General features: G+C 40.6%; 1 protein-coding gene across 2 annotated transcripts in view; it reads left to right on the forward strand.

Annotated features, from left to right (window-relative positions):
- The first annotated feature begins 550 nt into the window (after positions 1 to 550).
- mapkapk5 (mitogen-activated protein kinase-activated protein kinase 5) overlaps positions 551 to 23,646 on the forward strand; it is a 33,497-nt gene continuing 10,401 nt past the window's right edge. Inside the window, exons 1-10 of one of the 2 annotated variants that reach the window (XM_031898136.1) lie at positions 551 to 980; positions 8,099 to 8,172; positions 14,211 to 14,286; positions 16,477 to 16,574; positions 18,163 to 18,271; positions 19,017 to 19,106; positions 19,548 to 19,643; positions 20,402 to 20,482; positions 21,029 to 21,216; positions 22,288 to 22,408. In XM_031898136.1, the coding sequence (XP_031753996.1) occupies positions 945 to 980; positions 8,099 to 8,172; positions 14,211 to 14,286; positions 16,477 to 16,574; positions 18,163 to 18,271; positions 19,017 to 19,106; positions 19,548 to 19,643; positions 20,402 to 20,482; positions 21,029 to 21,216; positions 22,288 to 22,408 (969 nt within the window). In that variant the 5' untranslated portion in view covers positions 551 to 944. The remainder of the gene's footprint in view (positions 981 to 8,098; positions 8,173 to 14,210; positions 14,287 to 16,476; positions 16,575 to 18,162; positions 18,272 to 19,016; positions 19,107 to 19,547; positions 19,644 to 20,401; positions 20,483 to 21,028; positions 21,217 to 22,287; positions 22,409 to 23,646) is intronic. The other variant, NM_001006872.1, reaches the window with a different exon arrangement.

The raw sequence follows: 23,646 nt of genomic DNA on the forward strand, positions 1-23,646 counted from the left end.
CCATGCCTTTATCATGTGACCTAGAGGAGCAGAGGTGCCCATGAAGGCTTTCTGGTGGGGGCAGGGGGGGGGGACCTTACTAGTTCTGACAAGCTACATTGATCATTAAAAAAAACATTTTAAATACTAGTCATAAGATAATTAAAATACTTTTGTACAGTTGGTCAATTTTAAAACCCAGGAACATTTAATGAGGCTAATATATCGCAAAAACAGGGAGTCCAAAGGAAGGAATGTGACTGCACAATTGAGATAAACGTATATTATGTAGGGATATAGTTTATAACCATGTCAGTAATAATGACTATTGTATACAAACTGGTTCCCAGCTCTGGAGTGGGTAGTAAAACAAAAGTATTTCAGTCTAAAAGAAGCACACGATAAACTATATTGAATAGTTGCCGTTTGTAAATCAGTGTAGGATTAATGGCAGAATGAGCGTACCCTGCCCACAACATAAATGTCTGCATTTACCTCAGCGTGTGTGATTCAAACAAAAGGCGACAGAATGTTAGAAGCCCTCAGTCACTGGTACGCACGGAGGCCTATATCAGCCATGGCGCGCTGTACATCATGCCCCAGATAATGCCTATTATTTTCTCTAACTAGTTTAAGGGCAGTAGATAAAATGTCATGACTTTTTGTTTTTTGCTATTTATTTTAGAAACACTGATAATAAAATAAATACAATAAATTCGAACTATCGGTGTAGACACTTCAATGTATTTGTCTGACTCGAACAGGCGTGGCTTATGCAGCTGTAGGAGGGGGACTGTGTGTAGCTGGAGGAGGCCGCTTCACACCTCGGTCTTAGCTCCTGTCTCGTATCTCCAGTCTTTCTTCCTTGTCTCTGTGATAGTGCCGGGGCTCGTCCGACGGTACCTTCATGTCTCCTCCTCTCCTCTGACCCCAGCGGTTCCCTTTCCCAGAGCTGACCAGAGGGGATGTCTCAGAATAACGCCATGGACAGAACAATAAAGGTACTGTAATAGGATAATGTCTGCTTCTCTTGCGGTGTCTGCGTGTCAGCCAGATCGGGATTTAGGGGGGTTCAGACAATGGCAATTGCCTTGGGTCTTCGAGAGTGTCCCCGCATTGCAGCAGTCTTGGAAGGAATTTATATCAGACTAATAATGCGCCTGCATTTTACTTCTTGTTCACTTGTAGAAGTCTGAATAACTGGCCATGATTAGTGACAGTATCGAGATAATAGGGTCTGAGAAGGGACTGTGGCTGTGGGATAGCAGGTATAGTAGGGAGAGATGGTGCCTATAGTAGCAGTGGGGATAATAGCCTCTGGGAAGGGACTGTGGCTGTGGGATAGCAGGTATAGTAGGGAGAGATGGTGCCTATAGTAGCAGTGGGATAATAGCCTCTGGGAAGGGACTGTGGCTGTGGGATAGCAGGTATAGTAGGGAGAGATGGTGCCTATAGTAGCAGTGGGATAATAGCCTCTGGGAAGGGACTGTGGCTGTGGGATAGCAGGTATAGTAGGGAGAGATGGTGCCTATAGTAGCAGTGGGATAATAGCCTCTGGGAAGGGACTGTGGCTGTGGGATAGTAGGTATAGTAGGGAGAGATGGTGCCTATAGTAGCAGTGGGGGAATAATAGCCTCTGGGAAGGGACTGGGGCTGTGGGATAGCAGGTATAGTAGGGAGAGATGGTCCCTATAGTAGCAGTGGGATAATAGCCTCTGGGAAGGGACTGTGGCTGTGGGATAGCAGGTATAGTAGGGAGAGATGGTACCTATAGTAGCAGTGGGGGGATAATAGCCTCTGGGAAGGGACTGTGGCTGTGGGATAGCGGGTATAGTAGGGAGAGATGGTACCTATAGTAGCAGTGGGGGGATAATAGCCTCTGGGAAGGGACTGGGGCTGTGGGATAGCGGGTATAGTAGGGAGAGATGATGCCTATAGTAGCAGTGGGGATAATAGCCTCTGGGAAGGGACTGGGGCTGTGGGATAGCGGGTATAGTAGGGAGAGATGATGCCTATAGTAGCAGTGGGGATAATAGCCTCTGGGAAGGGACTGTGGGATAGCGGGTATAGTAGGGAGAGATGGTGCCTATAGTAGCAGTGGGGATAATAGCCTCTGGGAAGGGACTGTGGGATAGCGGGTATAGTAGGGAGAGATGGTGCCTATAGTAGCAGTGGGATAATAGCCTCTGGGAAGGGACTGTGGGATAGCGGGTATAGTAGGGAGAGATGGTGCCTATAGTAGCAGTGGGATAATAGCCTCTGGGAAGGGACTGTGGGATAGCGGGTATAGTAGGGAGAGATGGTGCCTATAGTAGCAGTGGGGATAATAGCCTCTGGGAAGGGACTGTGGGATAGCGGGTATAGTAGGGAGAGATGGTGCCTATAGTAGCAGTGGGATAATAGCCTCTGGGAAGGGACTGTGGGATAGCGGGTATAGTAGGGAGAGATGGTGCCTATAGTAGCAGTGGGGATAATAGCCTCTGGGAAGGGACTGTGGGATAGCGGGTATAGTAGGGAGAGATGGTGCCTATAGTAGCAGTGGGATAATAGCCTCTGGGAAGGGACTGTGGGATAGCGGGTATAGTAGGGAGAGATGGTGCCTATAGTAGCAGTGGGGATAATAGCCTCTGGGAAGGGACTGTGGGATAGCGGGTATAGTAGGGAGAGATGGTGCCTATAGTAGCAGTGGGATAATAGCCTCTGGGAAGGGACTGTGGGATAGCGGGTATAGTAGGGAGAGATGGTGCCTATAGTAGCAGTGGGGATAATAGCCTCTGGGAAGGGACTGGGGCTGTGGGATAGTAGGTATAGTAGGGAGAGATGGTGCCTATAGTAGCAGTGGGATAATAGCCTCTGGGAAGGGACTGTGGGATAGCAGGTATAGTAGGGAGAGATGGTGCCTATAGTAGCAGGGGGGGATAATAGCCTCTGGGAAGGGACTGTGGTTGTGGGATAGCAGGTATAGTAGGGAGAGATGGTGCCTATGGTAGCAGTGGGGGGATAATAGCCTCTGGGAAGGGACTGTGGCTGTGGGATAGCAGGTATAGTAGGGAGAGATGGTGCCTATAGTAGCAGTGGGGGGATAATAGCCTCTGGGAATGGACTGTGGCTGTGGGATAGCAGGTATAGTAGGGAGAGATGGTGCCTATAGTAGCAGTGGGGGGATAATAGCCTCTGGGAAGGGACTGGGGCTGTGGGATAGTAGGTATAGTAGGGAGAGATGGTGCCTATAGTAGCAGTGGGATAATAGCCTCTGGGAAGGGACTGTGGGATAGCAGGTATAGTAGGGAGAGATGGTGCCTATAGTAGCAGGGGGGGATAATAGCCTCTGGGAAGGGACTGTGGTTGTGGGATAGCAGGTATAGTAGGGAGAGATGGTGCCTATAGTAGCAGTGGGGGGATAATAGCCTCTGGGAAGGGACTGGGGCTGTGGGATAGCAGGTATAGTAGGGAGAGATGGTGCCTATAGTAGCAGTGGGATAATAGCCTCTGGGAAGGGACTGTGGCTGTGGGATAGCAGGTATAGTAGGGAGAGATGGTGCCTATAGTAGCAGTGGGGGGATAATAGCCTCTGGGAAGGGACTGTGGCTGTGGGATAGCAGGTATAGTAGGGAGAGATGGGGCCTATAGTAGCAGTGGGATAATATCCCACAGCCACAGTCCCTTCCCAGAGGCTATTATCCCAGTGCTACTATAGGCCCCATCTCTCCCTACTATACCTGCTATCCCACAGCCACAGTCCCTTCCCAGAGGCTATTATCCCACTGCTACTATAGGCACAATCTCTCCCTACTATACCTGCTATCCCACAGCCACAGTCCCTTCCCAGAGGCTATTATCCCACTGCTACTATAGGCACCATCTCTCCCTACTATACCTAATATCCCACAGCCACAGTCCCTTCCCAGAGGCTATTAGGTATAGTAGGGAGAGATGGTGCCTATAGTAGCAGTGGGAATAATAGCCTATGGGAATGGACTGTGGCTGTGGGATAGCAGGTATAGTAGGGAGAGATGGTGCCTATAGTAGCAGTGGGATAATAGCCTCTGGGAAGGGACTGTGGCTGTGGGATAGCAGGTATAGTAGGGAGAGATGGTGCCTATAGTAGCAATGGGATAATAGCCTCTGGGAAGGGACTGGGGCTGTGGGATAGCAGGTATAGTAGGGAGAGATGGTGCCTATAGTAGCAGTGGGATAATAGCCTCTGGGAAGACTGTGGCTGTGGGAGAGCAGGTATAAAGATGCTACCAATAGTAGCAGTATGGCTGGGGATGGGGCCTTAAAAACTTCTTAGGGTTGGGTAGAGTTACAGGCATGGTAAAAAGAAATGGTGGCTGTAACAGTGGTGATAATTTTGTTGTTGTTGGTAGGGTCACAGTTACCCTGTTAACTAGGGAAGATGATTAGGAGAGGACTGGAAGTGAGGTTAAGTAACAACTAAAGAAATGAACCCTCAAGATGAATCTTCTTTGACCTCCGCAGGCAGAATTTAAATTTTAGGTTAGAGAGAGGGTGAGAATTATAATATAATAATTGCAAAACCACTAAATCATAGGATACAACAAGCTGTGAAGTGCCTTACTTGATAGAGGAATAGCTATTCTGTATATTTTTTTTGTAGCCCTACTTGTATTTATAGCTATTCATTTCTTACAATACCTTCAGTAAACATTAAAGGCGAAGGAAAGACTTAATCACTGGGGCATGACAAACGTTAGGCAACCCCCCCCCCCCCCCCACCAATGATTGTTATCTCTTGTCCTGATACCCCTGGCTGGTGCTCCTGTTTGGAAAAAACTGCACTGGCTGAGGTTTCAGGTAAGCTGTTAAAGTCACTGGAGGGGTGCCTAACATTTTTGCACCCCCAGTGATATAGCCTTTCTTTCTGAGAAAAACTTGACCTTTTATCAGTGCTTTTTCCATAGTTAATTGAACTTCCAAGTTAAGCTAAACCTGGCATTCAAATATTTTAGATTATCTGTGATTTTGTGTGTAAATAACTATCTTGCACAACTGCTTGCATTAAATATGATTTTATATAGGTTTGGCCTTACATGTATTGTTACTTCAGGATGCTTTGCTACCCTTGAAACTTATGCCCATGGAACATGCAGAGTAAGCTCAGAACCTATCTTGCTTGGCCTGTGGAGTTTAAGAAGCGACCCCTGTATATACACTACAGATATTTTTAGGTGGGGCAACCTTCCAGTTCATGTGCACAGTAAGTCTTTTTATAGCTTTTTTTATCACACTAAAAAAGCTTTAGCTTTACTTGCTGGACCTGAACTGAGGTGGTGTTTGATACTTTTTTGACCATGGGAAAGCCCATTTTACTTTGCACAAGAATACCACTTTACTCCAATAGCCTAATGACTCTGAATAAATCCAGTTTGCAACCTTAGCCTGCGTGTTGTCTAAATTGTGTTTTAAAAAGTGTATTTACAGTTTCTTTGGCAACTGTCACACATAGCATTTACAAGGCATATTTCCACCAAATTCCCATGCCTGCTTTCTTGGACTTCAACTGACAACCCAAACATGCAGAAGTGCAGTTAGGAAGTGCATTCCTACCTGAAAATGCTCCTCAGGGCCTTTTGTTTCCGGTTGAAGTCAGGGATGGCGGACATGGCGTTTCTCAACTACTGGGAAAATGCTACATGTAAAATTTGCCTTAAGAGAGAAGAGTTTCTTCGGGATGCATCTTTGCTTTGTATGTTAATTCCAAGGTGTTACATAGGATCCTGGGCCTGGACATATGGTGTAGAACAGGGCTGTCCATCTGGAGGACCGTGGGCTGGATGTGGCCCTCCAATGGACCCCAGTCTATAGAAGGCTCCATAGACTTCACTGTATGACACCACCATTTTAATGTAACCCCGCCCCGTACATGCTATATAAGAAATAATTGCCCCATTACATAAGATAAATTGTACAGCACTGGTGTAGAATGCAGCAGGAAATGAGCACCCTTGTGCATAGTATTCTGTGCCCATTTAATCCATTGCATATAACATTTGTTTAGGCACCTGCTTAACTGATGATAAAGATAATGAGTAATTGCATTTTCAGTGTAAAATGACTTGCATTAAGAGACTCGCGCAGATTTGGAGTTCCACTCCCATTTTCACATCTTTTTATTCCTTCTAATACCACTTTATTTCACCTAGCACTGGACAGTGTCATATTTTATATAGGACAGTATTCGCACTTTAAAGGGACATTCACACTAAATTCTATGTTTAATAAAAGAACATTTCATAACACTATAAACACAAGTGTGAAGAGAGACAAATTGGGTTATATAAGTATTTTAGAGGAGACTGGGCAGTATTTATTATCACAAAAGAAGCTAGCAGTTTATAATGAGCAAGAATGTAGGAGATGACAAGAGACAATGTAGGCTAGAAGATGCTATTTCATTCCTTGCATACCAAGGTCTGCCACAAAGCATTCCCTCATTCCCACACCTCCATGATGTCACCCTCACTTAAAACCCGGTAAAAACTTTTTTTTCAAATGACTATTTGTTTAGATTGATGCATATTAGCAAGTAAATTCCAGACGAGGGCACATCCTGTGTATAATCAGCTGGGCAAGGCTCTGTAGACTCTTAAATGCAATAAAGAAAATCTCCTGTCTGACCCAGGCTTGAGAGATAAGAGATTTGTTTGTATTTCTTAAGTGCTGCCATTGTGTGGGCACAGGGGTAATTGGTTTCTCTTTGTTTCTTACATGGCAGACCTCTATTTATTGACTTTTTATTGCCCTATTGTGTCTGATTTCCAGTTTCTTTCAATCACAATGACAAATCAATACTAAATTCAGTTGCAGAGTGTCAGAATATTTTCATCCTGCTATGCCATACAGTTCATTTGTCATACGTATTTCCCAGTTTAATATTTAAACTGCCTTGGCAGGGATCATTTAACAGAACATTCTCTACGGTTAGGCCCCTGGCACAAAAGACATTTTGTCTGTCACTGCTGTCAGGCAACAAAACACTACCGCCTGACCATTAAAGAGATACTGACACCAGAAATGAAACCTTTTTTACATCTGTCATAACATTGTCTTTGCATGCTATTTATAATTTTGCCATAAAAATATTTGTCCAAGCTTTTACATTCCCTATCTGATCCCCCATGTTCCTCTGTAAGGAGGCTGCCATATTTGTCCAGCAGGGGGCCGTTAGCATTAGAAACTGTAATTGACAGGCTGAGAAGGGACAGTCAGGTTGGCAAAACAGTCAGGTTTTGGGATTTCAAGTAACAATTACTTACAAAAGCAGCCATATCAGCAAAAAATGATCAACACGACCTATAGGCAACTTTTTATGTAGATTCATATTTTAAAAAGTTGTTTTTTCGTGTCAGTATCACTTTAAGGTCTGCTCATCACTGCTTCACTGATCCATGTGCTTAGAAATATGTTTGTTTTCTTTGGAGTGATAACAGGTGGAGACTGAGCCAAATTAAACTGATTATATTTACAAAGTTTCTTATTTCATAGGATGAAGCTTGTATTAAATTATTTTTTCATGTTAGGTCCCCTTTAAATAAGGAATCATACTAACCACTCTGATTAAGAAATTATTTCACTTAACAATGTGGCACCACTGTTTTTACATGGGCCTAAAGCTCACAAGGCCACAGGCACCTCTACCTATTATTTCCTACAGATGCCTATTTGGTTTGGTTTTGGCAAATTAGAGAGGCTTCAGATGGGTTTTTGCCTTCCTCTGGATCAACTAGAAGTTAGGCAGGTTATATATAGGCATTATGGTTGAACGTGATGGACGTACGTCTTTTTTCAACCTAACTTACTATGTTACTATGTTCGAGGTTTGCTTGCATTGCATACATAGCCAAACAGGATACATGAAAAACTTTGTAGGGGGCAACCTTTGGTTTTTAGTTTTCCTAGTATTTTAGCATTGTATCTACTTGATCAGTGAGCCCTTGTATCTATTACTTTACTTTCCTTCAAAAACAGGGCAGCGAGAGAAGGAATTCATTTTCATTGTGGGTAGTGTGAATTGCTGCAGGTAAATACTTAAATCGCTTAATCACATGAAAATGTTTTTGTGCTTATATAACCGTGGCAATGTTTTTGTATGCAGGACACCTCAATCTTAGAAGAGTACAACATTAACTGGACACAGAAGCTTGGTGCTGGAATTAGTGGCCCTGTCAGGTGAGTTTTGGTGATACATTAGTAACATTCATGCCTCAGTTCCAGCTTAAAGTGAAACTATGCCCCTCAGCATTGCAGTTTGGGTTACAAATATATTTCATAAAACAGTTTTTAATGCTCTTTTTGAATTTAAATAATACCTATTTGTGAAAAAGGCAGGTATGTTTCTAATATTATGTACTATTGGATTATCCCAAAATGAAACACTGTTATTTGACGTTATACAGTCCACCTCTGGCTTGTATGATCAATGCGCTCTCACACAAACCAAGACACCAAGTCAGTCAATGAATGGACACAGTTGTCTATTTCTTCCTAATTCAGTTTTCAGTACCACAATTTTTTTTTGACAATTCTCTATGTGATCAGTGATTGAGCCCACCAAGCATCGCTTAGGGGCAGATTTACTAAGACACAAACACTTGGAGTGTTCATTCAAACACATATTTTCGCCAAATTTTTCATAGCTTGCGTCACTATTTCGACGTCTGTGCAACTTTTTCGTATGCTTTTTCGTGACTTTAGGATTGCCTATATGATATTATCGTGACTAATACGATTTTTTCGTAAGCATATTCGTGATATTTGCGATCTTCAGAAATTATCGTATCCAATCCGAATTTATCCCATTCGGGATTCAAACTCTGGTTTTCATGAATGTGCCCCTAAGTGTTGCTCACAAGCCACTGGTTTAGGGCAATGACAGATGACATGCGCCTTATCGCCCACAGGAAATCTCAGCTCCTGTGGATTACAAAGTGCATGAAAATACTTGCCCTTCAGCCCCTCTGACAGAAAATGTGGAAGGAGGCATTCTTGTGTGATACCCTGGGATCACTGGGATCAGTTAAATAAATGTGGAGTGGCAGGAAGCCCTGACGATCAGGCCAACTTGCACGGGAGAGCCCTAAGTCTAATGTCCCAAGGGGAGTTTTAGTCGCTGCGATTTTTAAAAAGTGAGTTCCAGCGACAAGTCGCTCATCTTTTCCTAACGATTACTAGAGATTTCAACAACGGAGCAATTCTATTTCCCACAACTCCAGGTGTCATATTCCCCGCCCACAATTAGAAATTACATTCAGTGCAATGCGGAAATCGCAGTGAGTTCCTGCTCAGTGGGTTTTACTTTCAGCGATTCCAATGGTTTTGAATGACAATACTTTCTTTGTAAAATCGCTTGAAAAATGGTCTCTTAGCAATTCGGAGCAATAAGAGATTTGAAGTAGTATCGGCAGTTTAGGTACTGGCGATTTACATTCTTCTCTATGTAGAGACAAAACAAGCAACTTGTCGCCGGAATCGCTTTTTAAAAATTGCAGCGACTAATCTCTCCGTGGGACTAATGTCTAACTGGCCTATGCGACTGATATTTGTCTGAAAATTGGTCAGATACGGTTTGTTGATTCTGTTTTCACACCAATGGCCTACGTCCAGTCAAAGTGATTTGATTGTTTGGCCCCATACTGGGGAAATATCCGCTCATTTGATGACCTTGTGAAATGAGTGAATCTTTCAGTGCATGGCAACCTTTCACTGCTGTATTAACTATACAGGTGTATGATCCCTTATCCAGAAACCCATTATCCAGAAAGCTCCGAATTACGGAAAGCCCGTCTCCCATAGACTCCATTTTAATCAAATAATTCAGAACTTTAAAACTGATTTCCTTTTTCTCTGTAATAATAAAGCAGTACCTGTACTTGATCCCATATATATATATATTAATCCTTATTGGAGGTAAAACAATCCTATTGGGTTTAATTAATGTTTTATTGATTCTTTAGTAGACTTAAGGTATGGAGATCCAAATTACGGAAAGACCCCTTATCCGGAAAACCCTTGGTCCCGAGCATTCTGGATAACGGGTCCTATACCTGTACTTGCTTGTATGTATGGGGTCTAATGTTCGAATGCTTGGGCTCCAGATTTTTTTTAAAAATAAGTGCTCTAACTGTAATGCTAAACACCATGTATAAAATCAAAAGCATGTGCAGTTCCATAAAGTAAAAGTAACACTAAAAATTTTTAAGTAAAAAATCTATTCTACCCTGCTCCAATAATTGCCCTATCCTGCACAACATTTATTATTTTGAATGCTTTATTAGAAAATACCTGCTAAAACTTGGCTTCCGGCCATTTGAAATAAGGCGATATGGTGATGCAGGGCAGAATCCACTATGCGACGATCCTTCTTATACAGAAGGAAGGCTAGGATCGATCGTCGCATAGTGGACTCGCCGTATCGCCTTATTTCAAATGACCGGAAGCCAAGTTTTAGCAGGTATTTTCTAATAAAGCATTCAAAATAATAAATGGTGTGCAGGGTAGAATAGATTTTTTTACTTAAAAATTTTTAGTGTTACTTTTCCTTTAAACAGATCGTACCTTCCTCATATGATTCCCGTGCAGATTCAAATAGCATAGCAAATAAAAGAAATATGCTAGAGATCAGCAGTGCTATTAAACTGCAAATCCCTTTACATAGGATGTATCACACAGCATGTTTCAACATATGTTTAAGCTTAGGGCTTAAAATTGACCTGTAAATTATAATAGAAACTCCCTTATTCTACTATAAACACTTGCTCATGTACAATCTAGTATATGATTTGCTTTAATGACTGCTTTACTTCATTGCTTGCTTTAACTCCTTCTTTTGTCTATTTGCCCTATACATTTAGATTTAAGTTTAAAACGCCAAACCCTTGCCATTCCACCAATTTCCATAAATACATCTTGCTTGGCACGCTTTGGCTACTGTTATATGGGGAGGATTCTCCAGCCTGTGGATAAACGCACTGAGAATTCACCCCTATCCTCCAAAAAATTTTTTTTTTGATGTGCCTGAACCCAGGTGCAGGCACACAGCTCAAATAAACTGTTCTGTGCCAAAATCCACTCTGTTTCCGAGTAGAAATCCACTCTGTGTGCATGTACCCGGACTGACCCTGTGGCTCTGGGTGAAGGCACATGAGTAAGCTTTTTGGAGCATAGGGGTGGATTCTCAGCATGAGTTTATCTGTAGGCTGGAAAACCCTCCCCGTAAACAATGTTCACTACTTTGGGTACCACTTGTTATATCACTTTTTATCAGTACATTAAATTAAATAGGTCTCTGTTCAAATTCATGCATGCAGTCCTACTGGGTTCCATTAAGTTATTTTGTTTGTGCATGTGAGGTGCAGCCCGGAGTAGAACCAATCGGCCAAGAAAAATTGCAGGGTGATCTGCCCTGAAAGAACCGTCTGGGGAGAACACTGGAATCTTTTTTGAAATGCCAACTCTTTTGTTTACTATTTGCCCAGTTGGTTTTATTTTCTAAAGATTAAATAATTTATAGCAGTAGGTTCTGTAGGTGATTTGACCCTCTGCCTGGCCACTTTATCTTGCAGTTCACATATCAGTTCACACATACTTTGGATCCCCGCTGCTTCATTCTCTTTTCTATTTATACAATTAAGGGCAAGCTGTTGCCTTTTCAGGCAGGTTAATTACTTTTGTGTAGTTGGATGCCAGCTTATTTTGGCCAAGCCAACAATAACCTTGCTGCATACTGACTGAGCCTACTTGGCGTTCTTACCTCCAAGCTTAGTTTCTGACACTCAATTCTTGTCCTACTGTGGAACGACACTGCCTCTCTAATATAGCAAACGATACTTGATGCCACTGACATTTGTATTGCATAACTTCTGTTAGCATCCGTTGTAATGGAAGATCACTAAGCACAACATGTATTCAGGGAAGGATATTATAGGCATGCAGGGCTTATTGTAACTTGGACACAGCACATTTTCACATTTTCGAGAGGCTGTTTTGTCTTCACTTGAATCTGTTTGTTTTACATGTACGCACCAGAGATCATAAAATCCATGGTGCTTGCATAAAAGATTTTATGGTTCAGGTTTGCACTTAATCAGTGCTGAGCTGTATGTTTGATGTAGCCAGCAAAGTACTCTGACACCTAATGGGTTAAGTAACTTTAACCATGGCACTTGCATAGACGACAAAGCCAGGTAAAAGTGCAAGTCTTTGCAACTTTATTATGTAATGGACAGTAATGTGATGTACGATCCTCTAGAAATATAAGGTGACATAAGGGTAAGTCAGCAAGACACATTTTAGCAAGGTGGATAAGAAATGCTTTGCTGAGATGCTTATGGCTGCTATAATTAGTAAAATACCTCTCTGATCCCAGTTGTCTGAATGTTGGGATGCTTCATCTCCTTGCAAAGGCTACAGGCTTCTGTCTGGTGTGCCTTATATACATATGAAATTAACTCTGGTGAGGGAAGGGTGTCATATCTTATTCATTATTTTATTTCAAATATTTGCATTCAATAAATAAAAAGGCTGTTTTTTTGTAAGGCCTTATATCCTGTTCAAACTGGTAGTGCCATTCGCCACACAGTACTGCTTACAATTCTTCATTCTTCCCTCATTCACTGTTTTTCACTGTTCTTCTGTACTAGAACAGTACTTTGTATGTTAACTCATTCATCATTTAGATCCATGTGGATAACTAACTTTTACCTTTCCTTCTCCTTTAATACTTTTTAGGTATATGACTCCAAATTATAGAAAGCCTTAAAGTCTTAAGTGAACCACACTTTCTGAGTATTCTAACTAGTTACTGACACCTACTGAACTGAAGAAGTTGCCAGATGAGCAGTGAAATTTAAGTTAGAAAGTCCCGTTGCTTTAAGGTGGCCATACACATGCAGATTTAAGCTGCTGATTCAACCCATTCAAACGAGTGGGCAGTTTTTCTGCAAGTGTATTAGGTCCATTCTATGGGCCTACTCGACTGATATCTAACCAGATGTCGTTTGGATAGATTTAAAAAATCCCACCAGGACAGAGGGGCCGCTTCGGCTCGTTGACACGGTATTTGCCCCGATAGCCTGAATACCTTATAGGCTAAACGACTGGATCAGCCTGTTGCCCTACTCAAGGTAGGCTTATCTGGGAAAGAGACCTTGCCAAGCAAGTGAATCTTTACATGTATGCTCAGCTTTAGACTTATCTCTACTAGATACTGTATGGAATAACTTCTTAGGGCTGTGACACACGGGGAGATTAGTCGCCGCAAGACAAATCTTTCTTGTCACGGGTGACTAATCTCCCCCAAATGTCATCCCACCGGCTAGAATGTAAATCGCCGGTGGGATTGCATATGCGGCGGCAAGATTTGCCAAAATTTCCTCAAGGCAACTTCGGCAAATCGTGCTGCCGCGTATGCCATCCCACCAGCGATTTACATTCTAGCCGGTGGGATGGCATTTCGGGGAGATTAGTCGCCCGTAACAAGGAAGATTTGTTGCACGGCAACTAATCTCCCCGTGTGTCACAGCCCTTATGTAGGCCTCCTCTCTTGTTTACCCCTTTTTTATCACTACATCAAGCATAATGCTAATGTCCCATGGAGTGAATTAATCTCTGCTACCGCAGGCCACTTATTGCTCCGAAATGCCTTTCCAATGGCAACAAGGGAAATAGCCAGTGGAAAGGCCTACATTGCAAAGTTACTCCTGCAGACAACTTGGTTCTCATTGAGGCCAACTATATGGAACTTTGTTAAGCTAACAGGAGCACATAAAAGGATAGTCTTGAAGTCCCAAGTTAGTTCTTAATTAAAATAAGTTCCTGTTCCTTTATTTATAGAGACTACAATATGAATACCAGGGGAATAACCTCAGACCAGGTGTTCAAAGTCAAGTGGGACAGCTGCTGTTCATGTTATTGGGTGCTGCATGTTATACTTCATTATTTTAGCCCCTCTTCTATGTAGCATTGCTGCTCAATAGTAAAATCATTAATTAATGTTCAGTTGCTTCTATGTTATATACAGACAAAAGTATCACATTTGGGTCCATCTTAGCCCTTTACTAATTATGGCATTATTTGAAAGGTGGTGGTGATGGGTACAATGTTACTGCTCAAAATGCTATATATCAAGACCTGATAAACCCTTTTAGCTAAAACCCTGCCCATGGTAGTCACAAGTATAATTATATGCTTTATAATGATTCTTTATGCAGAGTGTGTGTAAAAAAGACAACGCAAGAGCGGTTTGCACTGAAAATCCTCGTTGATCGACCTAAAGCCAGAAATGAGGTGAGTTAACCTTTTCATTCAATACTTTAATTGCTGCCTTGGTTAATAGATTTTATATTATGTTTAAACACACCCTGGAAGTGACATATTTAAAAATATATAATATTTTTATTGTGTGTCCATGAAGAAAGCACAATACAGTGGAGGAAATAATTATTTGACCCCTCACTGATTTTGTAAGTTTGTCCAATGACAAAGAAATGAAAAGTCTCAGAACAGTATCATTTCAATGGTAGGTTTATTTTAACAGTGGCAGATAGCACATCAAAAGGAAAATCGAAAAAATAACTTTAAATAAAAGATAGCAACTGATTTGCATTTCATTGAGTGAAATAAGTTTTTGAACCCTCTAACAAAAAAAGACTTAATACTTAGTGGAAAAACCCTTGTTTGCAAGCACAGAGGTCAAACGTTTCTTGTAATTGATGACCAAGTTTGCGCACACTTTAGGAGGAATGTTGGTCCACTCCTCTTTGCAGATCATCTCTAAATCCCTAAGGTTTCGAGGCTGTCTCTGTGCAACTCTGAGCTTGAGCTCCCTCCATAGGTTTTCTATTGGATTAAGGTCCGGAGACTGACTAGGCCACTCCATTACCTTAATGTGCTTCTTCTTGAGCCACTCCTTTGTTGCCTTTGCTGTATGTTTTGGGTCATTGTCGTGCTGGAACACCCATCCACGACCCATTTTCAGTTTCCTGGCAGAGGGAAGGAGGTTGTCGTTCAGGATTTCACGATACATGGCTCCGTCCATTTTCCCGTTAATGCGAATAAGTTGTCCTGTGCCCTTAGCAGAAAAACACCCTCAAAGCAAAATGTTTCCACCCCCATGCTTGATGGTGGGGACGGTGTTTTGGGGGTCATAGGCAGCATTTTTCTTCCTCCAAACACAGCGAGTTGAGTTAATGCCAAAGAGCTCTATTTTGGTCTCATCAGACCACAGCACCTTCTCCCAGTCACTCACAGAATCATTCAGGTGTTCATTGGCAAACTTCAGACGGGCCTGCACATGTGCCTTCTTGAGCAGGGGGACCTTGCGAGCCCTGCAGGATTTTAATCCATTGCGGTGTAATGTGTTTCCAATGGTTTTCTTGGTGACTGTGGTCCCTGCTAATTTGAGGTCATTAACTAACTCCTCCCGTGTAGTTCTAGGATGCTTTTTCACCTTTCTCAGAATCATTGACACCCCACGAGGTGAGATCTTGCGTGGAGCCCCAGAGCGAGGTCGATTGATGGTCATTTTGTGCTCCTTCCATTTTCGAACAATCGCACCAACAGTTGTCACCTTCTCTCCCAGCTTCTTGCTAATGGTTTTGTAGCCCATTCCAGCCTTGTGCAGGTCTACAATTTTGTCTCTGACATCCTTGGACAGCTCTTTGGTCTTTCCCATGTTGGAGAGTTTGGAGTCTGCTTGATTGATTGATTCTGTGGACAGGTGTCTTTTATACAGGTGACTAGTTAAGATAGGTGTCCTTAATGAGGTTGACTAATTGAGTAGAAGTGTCTAACCACTCTGTGGGAGCCAGAACTCTTAATGGTTGGTAGGGGTTCAAAAACTTATTTCACTCAATGAAATGCAAATCAGTTGCTATCTTGCTAACAGTTGCTAACTGTTAAAATAAACCTACCATTGAAATGATACTGTTCTGAGACTTTTCATTTCTTTGTCATTGGACAAACTTACAAAATCAGTGAGGGGTCAAATAATTATTTCCTCCACTGTATATTTGGCATAACTGGCTAGCAAACATTCTATTACTGTTTATACTATTTTGGTCAAATTCCTCTATTGATGCTTGCCTGGAATTAGCCTCGTTAGGTGTGTAAATGTGACAAGGACTTGCATTTTAATCGGTGAATTATTATTTGTACAGATATAGGCCCTGTTATCTGTAATACTTGGGACCTGGGTTGGTTCGGATATGGGGGTCTTTCTGTAATTTGGATCTCCCTACTTTAAGTCTACTTAAGTCTATTACAGAGAAAAGGGAAATCATTATTTAAAATGTAAACTATTTGATTAAGTAGAGTTAGTTGGAGATAGCCTTCCTGTCTGGAGCTTTCTGAACACCTGGTTTCTGGATAACCGATCCCATATCCGTACCATGAGGTTACTTTTTTATGAATGCTGTAGTTGTGCCTGGCTACCTGCATAGAAATTGATCTTGTAAATAACACAAGCTTTTTCTGCAGGTACGATTACACATGCTGTGTGCAGCACATCCAAACATTGTACAGATTATTGACGTGTATGCAAACAGTGTGCAGTTCCCCCATGAGTCTAGCCCAAGGTAAGACCAAGCAAATCATTGATCTTTTATTTTCTGTTATTCTGTGCTAAAATCACTATTCTTCTTTTGTTAGTATGTTGCAGAGAGACAAATTCCAGCAACTCATGCAGATAGGAAAATCAATAGTAAATTATCAGTAATTACTGTATAATAAGGCTTTGCCTTTGCTCATGTTGCTGTTTGCAATTATGCTGTGCATCATTATGTAACCAGTGTGTGCGTATATTTATATAGCGATGCTTATATGCACAGTGCTGTACAGGAGAACAATAAATTAATACAACAGGGAGTCATTGCAATAATAGATAAATACAAAGTACAATAATAAATATAAATAAAAAGTACAGCATTAAAGATTCCACAGAACTAAGTGACAAAACACAAGAGGGTAAAGATCCCTGCCCCATAGAGCTTACAATCTAAATGTGAGGATAATTTACAGACACAGTGTTAATAGTTTGATATATTTAAGAGCATACAAGCATTTGAGATTTTTACAGCCATGGAGACACCTATGTAATGCCATCTGTTCCTTTTAATTGTATTTGTTTCCTTCTCTACTCAAACAAGGTCTCTTGTTTGGATTCCCATTTAATTTGCCTTAAGGTACATTTTTAACCTTTCAGGGGATAGAAGGTGTTTTTTTAGACTTTTTGCACCTGATTTCTCTCGCTGCACCTCTTTTTCTGTGTGCTGGGAAAGATTGTCTTGTCCTGGTGATGCTTTTTCTGCGGCTGCTCACATTATCAGAACTTCTAGTGTACCATGACACCCACATTGGTATGGTTCTGGAGGATGACACTTATGGAGTCAGCACCTTTTTTGCACTTTTTGGGGATTTACAATTATTATCAATGTGTGTTTCACTTACACAGGCAGTAGCCTACACTGACGCCCCATTATTTGCTGGCCAAGTATGCTTTGGTATAGTTCTTGTTCTGCAATATCTGGAGAGCCAAGTTCTAACTATCTGAAATTTAAATACCAACATATTATTTTAATAGGATTTTTTTTTAGGTTGTGTCCAAAATAAGCCAGAACATTATGTATATTTAATGAAGATGGCATACTTCTATTACACTGCGGCATACACCTATGCCCTTATTAAATAGAAAATAATATATGCAGACTGCTGTTACCTTGCTGGTAGGCCTTATCCTATACTCTTGAGTGCAGCGAATAAATGTACCACTGTTAGTATATGTGTGTACTTTAGAGTTACAGCTCCAGGTTGCCCTTTCCCACCTGTTGCAAAGCTTGTTGGTTACTATTAGTGTCATTTCTGTACCTGCCTTAATTATTTAAATGAAAAAAGAAATCAGTGCTGCCCACAGATGTGACCTGTCTTGTGTTAATTACCTTAAGAGGGCAGTGGGGTGGTGCTGCCACTGCTGGCGGAGAAGTGCCAGTGCTGTCAATACAATGCACAACCTTGATTAAATACATTAAATTCCAAAAACACGTCACGCATTAAATGATCAAAAGCGATGCAAGGAAAATAAGGTCACAACTACTGTTGACCAGCATCAGCAGGAACTGCATATTCATTGATATTTGACCCACTCTTTAAATTAACACTTTTGAACAGGGCACGGCTCCTAATTGTTATGGAGATGATGGAGGGGGGCGAGCTGTTTCACAGAATCAGCCAGCACCGGCACTTCACTGAGAAGCAAGCCAGCCAAGTAACAAAGCAGGCAAGTTACAGAAGCTTCCTCCAGCAGTCTTGCAATGAAGAGCTAAGGGCTAAAAGTGCATTAATGGGACTGAGGCTCTCACATGATCCTATTGCCTGCTTTGTTATATAATCTGATTATTTTATGCCCACTGTCACTTGTATAACTGTTTTATTGCAGCCACACTGTGTTCTACACGTGTGCTACTTGTACAATGCTTTACAGGCCTGCAGCACATTGCAAGCCCATGGTATGTAAAGGTATTTCTAAATCATACAGTCAGATGAGAAAAAATGCTTTTGAAATCCTACTTTGTCTTTTTTTCTAGCTTTGGTTTGTGGTTGCTTAATTTCTCACTTTTATGCTTATAGGATGGTAATGATTTCCTTCTCTGTACCTAAAATTTATGGATTGTGTGCTTCCCCCTCACTTTTCTGACTTTTTCAGAACAAATATACAAAGAAGCTTTCATATAAACTTCTCAGAGAAGCCAGTATCATTAGCTATATGTCATTTATAGCCACAGTGTTCTCTAACCCACTCCTACCTGCTTCTCCGATAACCCTTCCCTTTGGGACAGAAAGGTTAAGTATATCCAGGACCCTCAAATTTGAACTTTTGAAAGCATGTTGTTTTGTGGAGACTATAAAATAACCACTTTGTTGCCAGAAGAATTAATGAGTTTGTAGTTATAATGGCAGTAATGAGTGTAGCTTTTGTGACCTAAGATCTAACTGTTGGACTGACTTGCATTTTCCTTTTACAGATTGCTTTGGCGATAAAGCATTGTCACTCACTAAACATTGCCCATAGAGACCTCAAGCCAGAGAACCTGCTCTTCAAGGACAACTCACTGGTAAGACAGTTTGTAACATTGTAAGACAGTTGTAATTATAAGGCAAATGTCAAAGGTATAGACCTACAACGGGCCTCTCACTCTAAGAAATAATTCCAAATCTTTTTTTTGTAGCCTTAGTCTAGCAAAGTAAACTTTAGGAAGTGCAGAATGAAAAGTGAAAATAATTGCTGTGCCTGAGACATAGAGGTGAGAAAGGCCATATATGATTTTTAATACCTTTTTATTATAGGTATGGATGTTAAAAAACAAAAAAAATGTATTTTATAATCTTTTTAATAATTTAAAAATAATTTTTTTTACAGAGCCTGGGTGATCAGTGCCCCTTTAATGTCTATAAAATATAGAGCTTGCTACACTAGAAATTATAGATGACACCTTGATGATATTTTCATCATATTTAGACTTTGATTTCTGAAAATATTTTTTGTTTTGTTACAGGATGCTCCAGTTAAATTATGTGATTTTGGTTTTGCAAAAATAGACCAGGGAGATCTAATGACACCACAGTTTACCCCATACTACGTAGCTCCACAGGTAATGCAAGCTCAAAATTTGTCACAGTTGATTGCCTGTTGTGGCTTTCGCTTTTATGCTTGGCATTTTAATAAACCTTAATGAGTTATTGGCTTTGGACTTAAAACTTTTGTTTGTTGTTATTCCCCATATATATTCTGGACACTTGCCTGTCCAACATCTCAAAACCATGGGTCCTTACTTTTTCTGCTACTAGAGCTGCTACTCTTTCCACTATATTTTGGAACATTGTTTGTGGGATATACCATATAGCAACAAGAGTATCAATTATGTTGATGTTTGGGATCAGGCCTGAGTTACAGTCAGTGTTCAAATTTATTCCACAAGTGTTCAGTTCAGGACCTTCAAACCAATCCCTTGCTCTTAAAGAAACCAGAAGTCTAAACCATGTGAAACTGACCCAAACCTTGCTTTTTCCATCAAATTTTACAGCTGGCATTTTGTATTCAGATAATGCCATACCTAGACTTTTCTATAGCAATGCCAGATAGCTAAATTACATTTATTATTCAAGAGGACATTTCCACTTCTTCAGAAACCAGTAGTGACCCATTATCAGCTGTGGACTATAGAATAGTGTTAAATATGGTGGTGTGTCTAAATGTGCTTAATGTGTAACTTTGTGTGTGTCTATGTATGTATGTGTACACAAGTGGTTAGAGGACTGTGGGGTGGGGTTTCTTATATAATTTTGAGATGCAATCAGCACCAACTTCAACAACCTTTCAAATAGTCTGGGATGATTATAATTCCCACAGGTTTTGGAGGCACAGCGAAGACACCAGAAGGAAAAGTTTGGGATCATTCCTACCTCACCAACACCGTACACTTACAACAAGGTAAAATCCATTAACCCTTTCCACCCCAGCCTTATAATTTTTCAATGTTAAGTCCAAATTGAAGCTTTTAGTAAGGACACTGTTATCTTGAATGCATGGGTAGCAGCTCTGACCAAGTGATGGACCTCAAGGAAGGGCTTGAACTGAAAATGTCCAAGTGCTTCTACTCTAGGATGTCATATATAGAAGAGAGACTCTGGGGCTGGCAGCATTTTCATATCATTTGTAGGATAGAAAAATACATTTACAGGGTTTTTGTGCTAAAAGCCTAATTAAAAATAAAGTTCATAAAATAATGCTGGCCTGTTCATTGTCCAGTATAGCTCACCTAAACAAAACCTTTAAGCTTCCAAAGTTGGACATTCTTTGTAATTCTTCAGGCTGCTCTAGTTCTTGTTTAAATCAGTTGCTTACATTGCGCAGGTGTAACATAGGTCTCTGTCTTTCTGATCGTTCTGCAGTGACTCCTGGATAATTTGCTGGTTAAATGGTAAACATTAGAGTTTATCACTGCAACATTAAACTGGCATTTTCTGTTTCTCCCAGAACTGTGACTTGTGGTCCTTAGGTGTTATAATTTATGTGATGCTCTGTGGCTACCCTCCTTTTTACTCCAAACACCACAGTCGAACCATTCCAAAGGACATGAGGAAAAAGATCATGACTGGAAGTTTTGAGTTCCCGGAGGAAGAATGGAGCCAGATCTCTGAAATGGCAAAAGATATTGTGAGAAAGTGAGTTATTGCCCTTGCTTGTACTAAAATGCATAAGTGTTTCCCAACTACTTTCATGGGCCCATATATTTAAATTGCTTGGAGTCCTATAGGTATCCCTGACAGGTGTTGTTACCATTATATATAAGAATGATATAGATCTTTGGTCATGTGACAAGATGTAATGTCAGGTATGAATTATGTAGTAATTACTGGAAAACCTGCCCCGTGGTTAATTGCCTTCCACATATAACATACTTATTTGGTTTATACATTTTTCCTAGCAATGTAATACCTATACATATATGTAGCTGATCATTTATTGTTAATTGTACTATTGTAGAAAATCATATTTTGTAAGTTTAAATAAATGTATAGCTTTGTTTTAAATCCTGCAAGTATGTAGATTATCAATCCCAAAATGGCAAACTCTTTCCTTGTGTAAAGTGCACAGACTTAAATTGTTTGTGGGACTTAAGCCTTTACTATACATATTAAATAATACTTTTTGGGTTGTTTAGTAGGTCTACCTCTCATTATAAGCACATGTTTAGTTAAAAAGTAGATTTCTGGTAGAATTCAGACTTTACCATTAAGATACAGAAATAGTTTTGCCATTTTCTCTAACATTTGTCAATGTTTGTTACATTGGTAGGAGTCATTGCTAGGAGTCATTCAGAGCTAAGACAAAAGCTTTATGTAAAGGCGACATATACGCCATTCAGTGTGACAGGTGTGATAGAACTAAGCAGCGAAATACTAGGAAACATGTCCTGCATCAGTAACTTACTGTAACATTGTGCAAATGCTAAGCCCTTGCCTGAATAGAACCGCTAGTGTAGCTCCTGTTACACATTCATAATATTAGCAGTGTAAGAACTGGTAAAATCATAAATTGTTTTAACAGTTGATATATTGTCCCCTTTAAAGTACACAGACATAATTTATGGATGACTTGCTCTTCAAGATGTAATATGTTTTCTGGTCACCAGGAATATGAAATTGTTGTATAAAAGATAAATATATATGCAAACTGAGTTAGAGAATATTTGATGCTGTGGGCTTGTTCATCAAGTCTTCTTTCATTTCCAGGCTACTGAAGGTTAAGCCAGAGGAGCGGCTCACTATCGAAGGCGTTCTAGACCACCCTTGGCTGAACTCAACTGAAGCGCTGGATAACATTTTACCATCTGCACAGATGATGATGGACAAGGTCTCAGTGTTTAAACCATATTGTATTTTCTGATAAATTACAGCTTCAAGTAGACTTAGCTCAATGAGGATTTGGCATTCAAATAAGTTCACAATAAAACATTTATTTTTTTTATTTATTTATTTTCTTTTTGATATTTTGCCTCTAGATTGCCCTTTTACATATACAAACATTTTGGCATCAGCGTCAGTAGTTTTTTCAGAAGATTCAGACTGCCTGCTGAACCTAAGCAGGGGATATTTTAAAATTGCCAGCATCCTTTTCCCCTCTTAAATAAATAAGGATTTAAATACAGAGCCTTGCTGCTGAGCTGCTCTGGGCTTTGATACCTTCTTCAAAGTAGTTGAACAGATTCTGACCAATTAACACAGATATAGACTATGAAACCTGTGTCTGTTTATTAAAACTTTGCTTTCAGAAAATTGTGAGAAATCCCAAAACGAAATAAAATTCACGTTAAGAGGTCACTTTTTTTTAGAATGCAATGAACTTGTCAGCTGGCAGTGGATTGGGTGGTTAAGCAACCTTGCACTTGTCCAGCAAAAGATTTACAGTCTAAATCATCACTTCTACACAACACTTAAAGGAACAGTAAAAAATGAAAGTGTTTTCAAGCAATTAAAATATAAGGTACTGTCGCCCTGCACTGATAAAACTGGTGTGTTTACTTCAGAAATACTACTATAGTTTAGATGCTTCTGTGTTGCCATGGGGCAGTCATTCTAGTTAGAAAAAAGGAGAAAAGGCAAAAGTTAAACGAGTGGTTCGCTTTTAAGTAAACTTTTTTGGTATTTTATCGTATGGCCTATTCTAAGCAACTTTTCAGTTGGTCTTCATTATTTATTTTTTATAGTTTCTGAATTATTCCCCTTCTTCTTATAACTCATTACAGCCAGCGCTGGATTTCAGTTTGAAATGCCCCATTCTACCCGCCTCCCAGGTACGGAGCACTGGGGACAGGATGCGCTGAAGTTTTTTGTGCGTTCCCTCCCCAGTGCTCCATATGTGACCAATTTTACCTGTGGCTGGGCAGCATGCCACCACTACATTTATGCCGCCCTAGGCCCTTGCTTGATGAGGCTACAGTTTTATTGTTAACTATTCAGGTCCTCTCCAATTTATATACCAGCCTCTTATTCAAATTGCTTCCTGGTTGCTAAGGTAATTTGGACCCCATAAACCAGATAGCTGCTAAACAAAAAGTGAAATTAAAAAAAAGCAAAAAAAAAATTTGAAAA

This window comes from Xenopus tropicalis, chromosome 1 (genome assembly GCF_000004195.4).
Source record: "Xenopus tropicalis strain Nigerian chromosome 1, UCB_Xtro_10.0, whole genome shotgun sequence".
NCBI classification, from domain to species: domain Eukaryota; kingdom Metazoa; phylum Chordata; class Amphibia; order Anura; family Pipidae; genus Xenopus; species Xenopus tropicalis.